At 54.0% G+C, this 12,782-nt stretch overlaps 4 protein-coding genes across 5 annotated transcripts in view; 2 read left to right on the forward strand and 2 right to left on the reverse strand.

Moving 5' to 3' along the window:
- LOC122389634 (diphthine methyltransferase-like) lies at positions 1-9,385 on the forward strand. 2 transcript variants are annotated; one of them, XM_043381837.1, is made up of 5 exons: positions 1-49; positions 4,825-5,540; positions 6,374-6,808; positions 7,142-7,280; positions 7,731-9,385. In XM_043381837.1, exons 2-5 carry the CDS (start codon positions 5,372-5,374, stop codon positions 8,173-8,175), a joined length of 1,188 nt encoding a protein of 395 aa, XP_043237772.1. In that variant the 5' UTR covers positions 1-49; positions 4,825-5,371; the 3' UTR covers positions 8,176-9,385. The 2 variants fall into 2 exon arrangements, with proteins under 2 accessions (XP_043237772.1, XP_043237771.1); XM_043381836.1 differs by lacking the exon at positions 1-49 and adding an exon at positions 1,543-1,651.
- LOC122389637 (transcriptional regulatory protein AlgP-like) lies at positions 600-3,447 on the reverse strand. Its single transcript, XM_043381841.1, has 3 exons — positions 3,348-3,447; positions 3,056-3,172; positions 600-2,825 (listed from the first exon to the last, which is right to left on the reverse strand). The coding sequence occupies exons 1-3, from the start codon at positions 3,351-3,353 to the stop codon at positions 2,076-2,078; spliced, it is 873 nt and encodes a 290-aa protein (XP_043237776.1). The 5' UTR covers positions 3,354-3,447; the 3' UTR covers positions 600-2,075.
- LOC122389628 (cyclin-dependent kinase 2-associated protein 2-like) lies at positions 4,264-5,133 on the forward strand. Its single transcript, XM_043381828.1, has 2 exons — positions 4,264-4,482; positions 4,825-5,133. The coding sequence occupies exons 1-2, from the start codon at positions 4,264-4,266 to the stop codon at positions 5,131-5,133; spliced, it is 528 nt and encodes a 175-aa protein (XP_043237763.1).
- The window catches only part of LOC122389636, a 20,121-nt gene continuing 16,717 nt past the window's right edge, over positions 9,379-12,782 (reverse strand). The window contains exons 2-4 of the mRNA XM_043381840.1: positions 11,510-11,800; positions 10,933-11,063; positions 9,379-10,240 (exon numbers count right to left, since the gene is read on the reverse strand). Coding sequence (XP_043237775.1) covers positions 10,133-10,240; positions 10,933-11,063; positions 11,510-11,800 — 530 coding nt within the window. The 3' untranslated portion in view covers positions 9,379-10,132. The remainder of the gene's footprint in view (positions 10,241-10,932; positions 11,064-11,509; positions 11,801-12,782) is intronic.

Here is a 12,782-nt window from a genome sequence, read left to right on the forward strand (position 1 = left end):
GGCTTTTATTTTAGCTTCTCCGCTGACTGCGGGGAGCGCCGTCGCCGAGGTAGGAGCAATAATTAGCTTATGTTTGGGACTAATTTCCACGCTTTATTTACATTTTAATGTTATTTTAATTAATTCATGTTAATCCTTGACGCATTCTCTTTCTATTGATACCATCCACCGGTCTGAGAATTACTGCCTTGCTGCGTAAGGGCCGATAAAAGATCACGCTTTTAGGGGTATCTCTTCAACATGGGGCAGGAGCAATAAATAGAGCGCTCCTATTTTAGCTTATTTCCCTGGTATGTCACCAACTGACTTTATCCAGTAGCTAAATTCCTCCCTACTCGTAGATATGTTATTGAAAAAACGTTTTTGACATATATCCAACCATATTTTGATTATTGTGACCTTGTATATGATCGACATTTAACGCTATACGACTCCCAGAGACTACAGACGCTACATAATAGAGGGGCACGACTAGTTGCGGGCGTGCCATTTAGAACACCGACAAACAAACTCTTGTTGGATTTAGGCTGGAGCACGCTATCAACAAGACGTGACATCCATCGACTATTAATGTACCACAAAATAATAAACTCCAACGATGACCCAAGACTACCAGAATACATTGTATCGACTCTTCCAAGAACTCGACAACAAGAAACAAGGCGAACACTTAGAAACGCAAGCACACTTTCACTCCCTCCCAACAAAACCACTCTTCACCAAAGGTCCTTTTTTCCTGTCACTACCAGAGACTGGAACAAACTTCCCGAATCCCTCCGTACGATCACATCGCCTGTATCTTTCAAGCGTGAAGTGCTCCGGTGGCTCGGTGCTCGGACTCCACCGGTGTATTATTCACTGGGCACTAAGACAGGAAACATTATGCACACGAAACTCAGGGTTGGTATGTCAGAGCTTAACGCCCACCTATTCTCTATTCAGAAATCTACGACACCTTTCTGCAGCTGCGGTGACGTTCCAGAAACAACGAATCATTTTGTTTTACACTGTAGTCTATATCAACTCTACAGAGCCAATTTATTTGAATCGATATCCAATATGCTCCACTATGATTTTTCTCAAATACCACAACACATGCAAATACGCATTCTTCTACACGGCACAAATCTTAGCACCGGCGAGAGGAGTGAGGTCGCTCGCTTGTTCCAACGATTCCTGTTCGAATCGAAACGTTTCAACGTGCGTTAACTGTCTGACTGTGGCGCGGCGGGCGTGGTCGGCGCGGCCGGGCTGTGCGTCTCGATCAGCTGGTTGAGGTGGTGAGACTGGACCTGTGTCGGCGGTCGGAGACATGGATGTGTCTTTTTGTTATTTTGCGAGAGGTGCTTTGATTTATGCGTTAGCATTTGCACCAATCGCTCATAAATATTGTTCATTTTGAATTGTATTGGTTTTCAATAAATTTTTGATTTGATTGATTGATTGACCTTGAAATGTTTCCTTTCATGAACAATTTCATGGTAATTATGCGCCAATCCTCTACCAATGGATTGTATTAACTTTCTTGTCATTCCAGATCGACGACGACTTTCGATCTGATTCTGATTTCTGAAACCGCGATTTGTATGTGGTTTTATTCTGAGACTGAATATAACACTAAGTACGCGGCAACAACCATAATTACCTGAAGGTATGACTCGCCTCTTTTTATTAGTTCAGTAGCGCAATATTGAATACGCTCCTCGTATTGCTTGCTATAGCCTCAAGTAGTTTGCACCAAATTGCTTCAAATCTTCAACTGTGCTTTGTTTAGAGTTTCTGCCCGTAGATGACGCTAGTAGTGGGCGCCTGGAGGGATACTGTGCCGGATGGCACGCTCCGGAGATTCATAGCCAGCTTACGCCATTGAAGTTATCTAAGATGTTTTTCGGGGTATTTCGTCAGTAGGTTTTGCTGTGGTACCCTTTAAACACCTTCTAATGACATGCAGTTACAATATATTAAAGTTATAACGAATAAATACGGATACATTCTACACACTACGTTATAAGGGAGTAATGAGGTGGTTCGTTGACTGCACTGGTCCAACACATTATCATTTCATAGCACAATGCTTAGTTAGAGACTGGTGCTCCGTATTCCTCGCTGGGAATGCTGACCGTCTTGTAAGCAGGGTAGGAGGCCTGAGGTGCTCCATATTCTTCGCTCGGGGTGCTGGCTGGGTTGAAGGCAGGGTAAGAGGTCTGGGGAGCTCCGTACTTCTTGCTGGGGGTCTTTGCTGGGTTGAAGGCAGGGTAGGATGCCTGGGGAGCTCCGTACTCCTCGCTGGGGGTGCTGGCTGGGTTGAAGGCAGGGTAGGAGGTCAGGGGCGCTCCGTACTCCTCACTGGGAGAGCTGACCTGCTTGCTGGCGGAGTACCTGGTCTTGGGCGGTGCGGCGGGGGCGCTGGTCGGCTTGTAGGCGTGGTTAGTGCTGGGGGTGGCGGTGCTGGCCGGAGCTGGGTACCGGGCGGCGGCCGGGGCGGGGTACCTGGCCGGGGCCGGGTACCGGGCGGGCTTCTGGTACCGACCCGCCGGGCGGGCAGCGGCGGGCGTCGCCGGACGGGGCGCGTAGCTCCCGGTGTGGCCGGCGCCCTGGTACCGGCCCGGCTGGGTCTCCGGGTAGCGCGCCTCGCCCTCGTAGCTGACCTCGGCCACGTAGCCGCCGTCTCCGTTTACGGTGTAGGTGACGGTCTGGACGCGGCCGTCCGGCAGCGCCACCGAGTACGAGCCCTCGGCGCTGACGTCCTGGCGGCTCTCGCGGTGCTGGTACCGGTTAGCCTCCTCGTCCACAGCCCACTGGTAGCTGTACTGGGCCGGCCCGGCCTGCCGGCGAGAGGGGAGTGTTACCGGCCACCTGGCTGAGCGCTGGTCGTGGTTCTACTGGTAAAAACTGAGCGAGGAATTAAGAGAAGCTAATCTCAGTTCGGTGTCTTGAACAGTGGTATTGTCATATGTTTGGATTGTACGGACCTTCTGAAGCACGTCCGTCTCGAGACGGTCTCACTCAAGTTACACCGAGTGGAGCCGAGTGAAGAGTGGAGTTGATAACTCACCTGTGACTGGTACCGGGCAGGTGCAGCGGACGGGGTACCTTTGTACCCAGCAGCGGTCGGGGCCGCCGGGTACTGGCCCGAGACAGCTGCCACCACGAGCACGGTCAACAGCGCCACCTGCGAACACGTTAGACGATCAGCTGGAGAGTTTGGGTGCGGTGGGTGAAGTCAGGGTGCCCTGCCTCCGATGATACAGCGCGCTCCATATGTGGTGCTTTTTGCACCGGCGGGTGAATGGGTTTTATCCCGAGCACCCTGGGTTGCTGGTCGCTCCACCACAAGCTGCTCGTACCTTCATGATTGTCGGAGCCGGGTTAGTCGTTTTCAGCGGTGTACCACGCCGGTCACTGGTGCTGTCGGTGGCGGCTGGAGGGCTTATATACCTCCGCCGCGATTATGGGCCGCGATCTCCAGAAGTGCGGCGAAATGGTCACCAATAGTTCACACGTCTGTCGGCCTTGCGCAAACGGGCTGTGCCACTGAGAACGGGCGAGCCGCAGAGTCGCTCTGACTCACCGATCAGCGGTCAGGTCAGCGGTCAGCGACTGAGGCCCCGTCGGTCGGTCGGAGCTGCCGACTTCAGCACTGTAAGCTGGCGCTCCTTCGTAGCCCACCTGTGGGTCATCAGTTATTCACTGGAACCGTCCGCTATGGTCAGAAAGATTTTGAAGAATGCGAGCATTTCTAAGTTGATTTTTCTCACTTTGTCTGGACGGCTGCGCATTAGCAGTTAGACCATTGCTCAATGGAAAATATAATAAGTTCACAGTTCGAGCTCAGAGAGGACCATGGCCTCAGTCCGACCTTCAGTTGCCGAGGTGCACGCTCCTTCAAGCGGGACGACGTATTTCGCGCCCTGTGCGTTTTACGGTCCATTTGTGCTGCCGACCAAGGCTTCGGCTCACCAATGCAACGTGTGGTATTTGCTCTGTATGTCGCCGTTGCTGTGACCTATGAGCTGACGTGCTTTCAGAGTGGAGGTGCTCTTACACGAATACACGTGCAGCCACTGATAACTGGCGGTCGCTCACGTGCCAGTCGGAGATGAACTGCAAATTTTCATGTTTGGCATATTCGTGCGCGCTGTGGCCGTTATCTGCCCTCGACGGTTTGGTCTGTGGGGTGCTAGCGTTTCCCTACGTTTTCTCTCTGCCGAGTTACCCGGTGTCCAGTTCGACGGGGCACCCGCCCTGAGCACCGCGTGAGAGATGGTGCGACGCAAGCGTAGCATTTCGTACCGGTCGGAGCGGGAGAGGAACCGGGGGCGTGACCGTGACAAGCGGCAGCGCAAGCGGCTCGACAACGAGAGGAACATGCTGGAGATGCTCAGCGTGATGTCCGCCTGCTCTCTGGAGCGCCGTGAAGAGGCGAAGGGGTCCGCTGAGGCGGGTGCGGCCGAGCCCGGGGGTAGCCGTGACGTGCCCGAGGTTAGCTGACCGCTACAGATTGCCGTGTGCACTGAGTTATGGGCTGATAAATACCAGGGCGTGGGCTGACCGGTACTTTGGTTTTGTGTGATTTACGCGCTAGCTTTGCGGTTGCACTTTCGGATCATGGTGTGCCTGTGGCGCCCGTTTCCCCCATCATTTCCCAGTGACCCACCGGGTGTCAGCGCTGTGTCCTTGGGCTGGTTTCCAGTGTGCGCACATCAACATTTGCTCGACACCAGAGACGTGTGGGTGTGATCACTTTGCAGGCAATTGTGATATGCCAGTAGTCACGTGTTTTGTTGCCGATGTCTCACGCAGCTGTATTCCCTTTCTTTTCAGAGTGGTGCTGGGGGCGCGTCAACCATGGATGACGACCGCTCCGCCTCCGCGTCTCCCGCCTTCAAGCCGGGCACTCCGAACCAGACTGCGTTCGACCCAGCCGCCGCCGCCGCCGGCCAGTATCGCCAGCCGCCGGCGCAGTCCAAGTATTCCCAGCTGCTGGCCGTCATTGAGGACATGGGACGCGACATCCGACCCACCTACTCGGGCAGCAAAAGCAGCGCCGAGCGCCTGAAACGCGGCATCGGACACGCGCGCATCCTGGTCCGCGAGTGCCTCATCGAGACGGAGCGCAGTGCCAAGTCGTGAGGAGTCGGGACGACCAGTAGCGGCGCCGTGACGGCGACTCCGCAGTCCGCACCGGAGGACGTAGCGGTGTGTGACGTGACGCTACCAAGGCGCAGTGACGCGTAGTGATTAGTGACTGCTCTAGTATCGGGATACTCTCCTTAGTGTTCAGTAAAGAAACATTTCCTTTCGGTACCCGACCGGTGGACGTCCAGTGACGCTGCTGTTTGCAGTGAGCCGCGGACCTTCTCTCGCCGCCATGTCTGCGGAGACCGGCGGCGACGCGGTGCCGGCGGTGCTGTGGCGCTGGGACTCTGAGTGGCCGGCGGATACGGCAGAGTTCTGTCCGACGCCGCCGTACCGGCACCTGCTGCTGTGCGGCACCTACCGACTGCGGGAGGACCAGCCGGCCGACACGCCACCGGAAGGTGCGCCCGCTCAGATACCCGGTCCCTTCCCCGAACAGGCCCTGTCTTACTGTCAATACTGTGAGCTAACTCTGTCTCTGTCTAACCTCACTGATCCTTGACAGTTGACCCTGTCCTAGGCAATGTGGGATGTGGTGCCGATGTTGCATTGGATGACCAGTCACTGACGCCGATCTCTGTGTTGTGCTCTGTTTGACTGTGGTAACGGCGGCTATAATGTGTAAATGATGTCATCTCCATTTTTAGATAACAGTCTTACGTGAAACAATCAGCCGTTGAAGTTCGATTCCGCATTTATTTATTTACATTTCACGAATGACTGGGTTTGCTTCGTAGCAGTCGCATCAATGAAAACATTACAGACTAACCACATTTGCGTATTGTATTTTACAAACACTGAATCAAAGCTACGATCCAATCGCTCATTGGTGGATTACCTGATACCTGATCTGTGTCTCATCATGAAACTGATGATGCTGGTGCCTGTTTGGATATGTGACGCTGTGTGCTATTTTATCGGCTCAATATGTGTTTCTCTTCAAAATACAACACTCATGACTGAAAATTCAACAGAACCCTTTATGTTTTGCTGAGTGGGAGGGGCCAGGGGTTTCCATGAGAAATAAAAATTGAAGTGTGCGTTCCCACCCATCATTTACATCACACTGATACAATCGAAAGAGAAACGTTTGGAAAGCTAAAGCAATGGCTACCTACTTACGAGTATAACGCGAAAACGATGCCTATGCCGAAGAGCTCGCTTCACCCCATCTTTGGCCGTAGTCCGACACAACAACTAACCGTCGCTCCCCCCCCCCCCCCCCCGGCCGCAGAGTGTCAGCGCGATGGGAGGCTGCACCTGCTCGACTGCGGCCGGCGCCGCGAGCTACAGCGGCTCGACACGGCCGCCGTGCTCGACGTCAAGTGGAGTCCGGCGCCGGTCAGCAGCCGGCCGCTGGTGGCCGCTGCGGACGCGCGCGGCCGCCTGCTGCTGTTCCGACTGACGGAGGGAGAGACCGGACCGCGCCTGGAGCCGGTAGTCAGCCGCGCGGTGGCTGAGCCCGGCCGGCTGGCGCTGGCGCTCGAGTGGTGCTCGCCGGCGGTGGGTCCCGCGCGGCTGGCCGTCAGCGACTCGTCTGGCGCGGTGACGGTGCTGCAGCTCGCGGAGGACGGCCGCGAGTTGAGCGTCCTCTGGACAAACGTCTGCCACGGACATGAGGCCTGGACGTGCGGCTTCAAACACTCGGATGGAAACGTGGTGTACACTGGTGAGTCAGGGCCGCGGCGTCTGGTGGCAGCGAGACGTATGACTGACTGATGAGCTAGAAGTCGCAGAGAGGGAGCGGACGGCTTGGTAGATGCCTGAGCTTTGGCTGGTTTTGCTCATAGTTTTCTTTCGGGGAGCTTTACCTGAGGTTTGGAAAATTGATGATATAGCTAACTGAAAAATCTAATAGTTTGTGAGAACTGTTACGATGTGAAGAAGGAACAATTATGGGGCAACAACCATCTCAGCCTAGCAGGGACCCAATTTCTCCATTTTGTCGAACAATTACCAGCCAAACTGCTTTTGATTGATCTATCGCACCTTGTCTCTCCAGGCGGAGACGACCTGCTGTTCCGTGGCTACGACATCCGACTGGACCCGGCCTGTCCCGTGTTCACCAACCGGAGTCACGAGGCAGGCGTGACGAGCGTGCAGAGCGACTACCTCACGGAGCACACCCTGCGGACCGGCAGGTATGACATTTCTGTATTACGCCTTCAAGGGTACAGAGCTTCCTCACATATTATACACTACGCGTCGGCAGATCCGTTCCTTCCTACGTCCCTCTGTTCCTCTTTAGGATAGACCGCCCTCTTGTTGACCCTCATTGTGGAACACTCGCAGAGGGCCGAGAGTCAGAAGGCAGGGTCTCACCACCTCTGCCAGCTTAGTCTTGCTTGAAATGAGACAGACCACTGTTTTATCGTAATTCGACAACCATCACTGACTTCAATATTGTTCTTGACTTCATGATTTGCTAGCTCGTCTTTTTGTCTCGCTGTTGTTGTCTTTTAAGGATATTATCCCTTCTAGGCTGAAATCCTACCTATCATCGGACCCGTCGGATGTCCCATTTCAAGACCCCGTCTCCGTGTATCACTGGCTTCCCCATCCCCCTGTCTGACCCTCCCTTCCCTCCCCAGTTACGACGAGCACCTGTACACGTGGGACGATCGCACCATGCGTCGGCCGCTGGAGCGTGCGCCTCTGCCCGGCGGAGTGTGGCGCATCAAACGCCACCCGCGCCGCGCCGATCACGTGCTCAACGCCTGTATGTACGGAGGCAGTCACGTGACTGACGCAGCCGGCGCCGTGGTGGCCAGCTTCTTGGAGCATAAGAGCATCGTGTACGGCGCGGACTGGTGTCGGCTGGACGGCGGTGGCAGTGGAGAGGAGATGGTCGACAGGACGCCCGCCACAGACGGCTTAACCACTGGCGCCGCTGATGGTGACGCTGCTGGTGACGGTGGTGATGTGGTGAGTGGTGATGGTGACACTGAACGGCATCGAGAGTGCTCCAGCGGTGACACCAGTGTGGCAGTAACGTGCTCCTTCTACGATCATCTGCTCTGTTTGTGGGAAATTTGATGTGTGTTGTGGTTAAGCGGTGGTGGAGGATAGGGTTTGTATGGTAGGGGGTAGTGCAGCGTGCTATAGTTCGTTTTTTTTCAAAAGGACGCTGGCTCAAAGTTCATTATCGAAGCTCTCACGTGAGTTTTGGCAACTTCAGCGTCTGGCTAAGAATTTCTTGCCGAAAAAATGATCGATTTCAAATTGTGCTCGGTAAATACATGGAAATTGTGACTTCAAAAATGAGCAAACTATGATGACGTCACTGGTGGCAGCTGACACCCTATGTCCGTTCGAAGTCATGCATTGCCAACGAACTTTGGGAAAACTTCGTATTTTGCTCTTACCGATGCCCGAATCGAGTAAGCGATTCTTTCATGATAGTTATGCATTGCATTGCAATGCAGGTTCAACAGCATGACGTCACCACTGTTCTCATGTCTAGTTCCAAAACTCAGCCATGAAATTTATCGGGAATGATTCACATGTTAAAATAAGGCGACGTTTGAGTTTCTCAGGTTGAGTTTTTGCCCGTTTTGCTCGCTAAAACACGTGCTTGTTCGAAAAACGTACTTGGAGCCAGCGTCCTTTTGAAGAAAAAAAAAAACGAACTATAGGTGATTTCAAATAGAGCTGCGTGTTCAGCCGTGTGAGAGGGGTTTTCTACTCGTTTAGTTGTCTTTTGTCGATTGTGAGACGGATGGTTTTCTACACATTTAGCTTATCGTGTTGTAGCTATCGGTGGAGTGAGCGCTCAAGTGGCATGAGTCTACCACCTGTGTTTCGTATGCTCGTTTTCACTGGCAAGAGGGTATGTTTTCAGTCGCCGCAGATGGCCAGCCCGCTGTCCGGCGTCGTGTGCTGACCGAGCGCGTGCTTTATGCTGTCTCTCGCTGCAGGCGCCTGGTGTGCTTTCGTGTGTCTGAACCTGGGCGGGTGTTTAGGTTAGCGGTGTGGTGTGCTGTCCCCGAGACGCGCTGAACTGGTATGACCCGGATCGGCGCTGTGCTGTGCTGTGGTACCGGTTACAACCAGACACCACCAGCTCCGGTTACCAAGGTAACAGCTGTCGCGCCCTTGTTTCCAGACGGGGTGATGTTGCCATGTGCTACCACTGTTCATCTCGGCAGCGAGTGACATAATCGATGGGACGTCAGCTATCGCTCAGACAGATGCTCCCCGGTGTAACCTGCCGTGACATGACTGTAGAATACACTCCAATTCACGACATAACTGGCTGTATATTGCGGCAGCGTCGAAACCTCGAGCTGTGAGGTCCCGAAATAGACGGGACGGCGCGCGGCGCCCCGGAGCGATCTGTGAGTAAACATGGCGCCCTCCCTGGAGGTCAGGGGGCGGGGCTGAGTGCCCCCTCCCCCGTCCTCAAGCCTGACTAGAGCGGAGGCTGAACTCCGCCAAAAACAAACGACATATGCACACACCACACAGACACGCACACACAAGTAATTGCATTGCACGCAGTATTTCCCGGACGTCACCCTGCGGCCTCGGTATGAGTGACCCGACCTGACCCCGCCTGAACAGCTGGGAACTGTGCGTATCGGCGAGGAGCGGGTCGGTCTATCGACCGGCCACTTTTACCCGACCAGTGACCGCAGCAGACGGAACCCTGGCACGGTGCGCAACTCCGTGCTCCAAGCTGACAAGCGTGGCGTTATTAAACACATTCACGAACACTGCGACAGCGCAGCCTGGCAGGCGCGAGCGGGTTGTTCCCCGCGGCGCCTGTGTATCTGAGAGTCTAGCTACGGCCTCTGACACCTGAGGGCGCCCTCGCTAACTGAGCGGGACGGTTTCTGGACTATCGACAATAACCCGATACCACACAGACAGCGAGTTTCTGCTCGGTGGCGCAGAAAAGTCGCTGGCGACGGGTCCTCTGCCACTCTCCTGTCGGCGGGTCTACACACTAGAGTCTCTGTTTTTCTCCACTAGATGGCACTAACTGCAGCCGTCAGGCATTGTGCAGGATCAGCTCGAGCTCCTGGTAGTCGAGCAGCCGCTTCACGTCCTTGTCACGGACCAGCAGCGTGTTGGGCAGCTTCAGCACCTCCTTCACCATCTGGGAACGGACGGCAATGACGGTCAATGGAACGACTGGAACGGGGGACTCGGGAGCACTCCGCTGTCCCAGTGGCTCCAGTCGAGAGTCAAACTGATGGGGGTCAGCCGTCCGTCGTTTCCGTCCTCAGGATGTTCAAATACGTCTCCTCCACTCCGCAGCCCTTACTTCGGGATGGGCAGGCAACTTTATCTCATGCGGGCTGCTCCCTTGGAGCGGCACCGCTGCTCCCGAGGGAGCACACCCGTAGCCGGGTGCAGTGAGTGCCTTGGGGCTGGGTGGCCTGTCCTCTGGACGGGCTCAGCCCCTGTGACTCACAAGGATGCCTGCCCAGACCAATGTCTCCCCCTACATCCTATCATCCTCCCGGCTCTGAAATGGTCCCATTGGACCGAAAGTGCCTAAACCAACAAATAAAACAAAACAAAACACTTGATACTCCAGAGCTGTTTGACTACACCTCGACACTGAAGTAGAGGGAGCAAATAACAGCAACAGCTGACCAAGGTTAGTGGATTGAGTCGTGAGCACCACTAGTCGGGACTCCGGGTAGTCCAAATTCATACCTCAAACTCAACTGCATTTCGAGGGCCGTGGGACCAATAATTACAAGGGATATTTGCAAATTTCTAACAATACTTAGAAAGACTTCTGATACGAAAAAGACAGCGTTCGTATTTCGTAATACCAACCTTGACAGGAATGCCGAGAGCGGCGCAGCTGGCGGCGACTAGTCTGAGCCAGCTGAGGTCGCTGGTCGGCAGGTCAACCAGCACAAAATGCCGCTCCGGCGAGTCCGAGACGCGCACCTTCACCACCAGCTCTGTGGGGCGAGAGGTAGGCTGTAACAGCGAACGGACACCGAGAGTCGTGGCTGGGGCGGAGGGATGCGAGGGCAGGCAACGAGCAAACATCCAGCTCTGAGGAGATAGGTGGGGCATATGAAGCACAGCACACGACATATGAAGATCCTTAACACGCCAAGTTGGATGGATGGAGCACATGAACTGAACACGAGGACCTATCAGTGGGCAACGGGTAACGGTGAGTCAGTTCGGCGGCTCTTACTGCATCTAGCATCTTGCCCCCATTATGATCAAAATACTCTACCGACAAAAAAAACTTATCAAATAATTTAAGATCCTAAGCAAATAGCATGAAGTTCAGATTGAAGAAATGACTGAATAAAGCCCTGAAAATCATTCCACAAACCACAAAGACTATGATCCCTGACGTAGCACGGCCGGTGCCCCTTCGTCCTCCACCAACCGTTGGGGAAGGTGTTGCCCTCCTTGCGCGGCACGCCGCCGGCGCAGCTGCAGTGGCAGCAGCAGCGCCGCTCGGCCTCCCCGCCGCCGGTGAAGACGGTACCCGACCCGGCAGCGGCGCTGGAGCCCTCGTCGGCCAGCTGGGCCTCGCACAGCGACGACGCCACGCCCTCGGCCATCAGCAGCGACATCTGACTGAGCGCCGCCGAACTATGCTGGCCGTTCAAGAGGGCGCCCCAGTCGCCGGGCCGCATCGGCGACTCGCTGCCACCCGACGGGTCCACCTTCATCGCTGGAATACGGGGGGAACGGACCGAGGTCAGCCTCATGCAGTCGGGGGTTCTTTTGCATACAGCAATTTATTTAGCCTCCGCTCAGCTGGGAGATATCTAAGCATACCCCTTCCCAAACCGTTGTTTTGGGCTGTGGGCACACGATTCGTAAAACGGCAATTTTAAGTGGTTATCCTCTAGAGGCTACCTACGTCGTTGATCCTAGGCGAAATCTGAGAGCTTATTCTAGGAAGAGCGTTAAAGGCATAGACGCGGGAACCGGGGGGGGGGGCAGTGGGGACCTTGCCCCACCAACTCTGGGGCCGTGAGGGTGGTGCCCCCACAACTCTAAGACGGAATACCGCACTTTTTTGCCAGTGTTTTCTTTTTTGTTGAAAAAGACAAGGGATGAAAAAATAAGTGGCCTATAACCGGTGAGAAAACTAGATTTGGGGGTACCCTAGGTGGTGTCCGGACAAATTGCCGAAAGGCGATTTACCGAATGTCATTTTGCCGAATGCATTTCGCCGAATGTCATTTTGCCGATGTGCTTTTTGCCGACGTGTCAAAAAGTCGAAATGCTAAAAGTCGAAATGCCATTTGCCGACATGCCTTTTTGCCGAAATGTCAATTTGCCGAAATGCTTATTAGTCGAAATGTAAATTTTCCGAAATGCGATTTGCCGAAATGTTGATTAGTCGAAATGTCAATTAGTCGAAATGCGATTTGCCGAAATGTTGATTAGTCGAAATGTCAATTAGTCGAAATGTAAATTTGCCGAAATGTCAGTTTGCCGAAATGTCAATTTGCCGAAATGTCAATTTGCCGAAATGTCAATTTGCCGAAATGTCAATTTGCCGAAATGTCAATTTGCCGAAATGTCAATTTGCCGAAATGTCAATTTGCCGAATTGGCAGTTTGCCGAAATGTCAATGAGTTGAAATATAACTTTGCCGAAATGTCAATCTGCAAACCAAGGTTAGGTTAGGTTAGGTTAGGTGG

This window comes from Amphibalanus amphitrite, unplaced genomic scaffold, assembly GCF_019059575.1.
Source record: "Amphibalanus amphitrite isolate SeventyFive unplaced genomic scaffold, NRLGWU_Aamphi_draft 000366F_arrow, whole genome shotgun sequence".
Taxonomy (NCBI): Eukaryota; Metazoa; Arthropoda; class Thecostraca; order Balanomorpha; family Balanidae; genus Amphibalanus; species Amphibalanus amphitrite.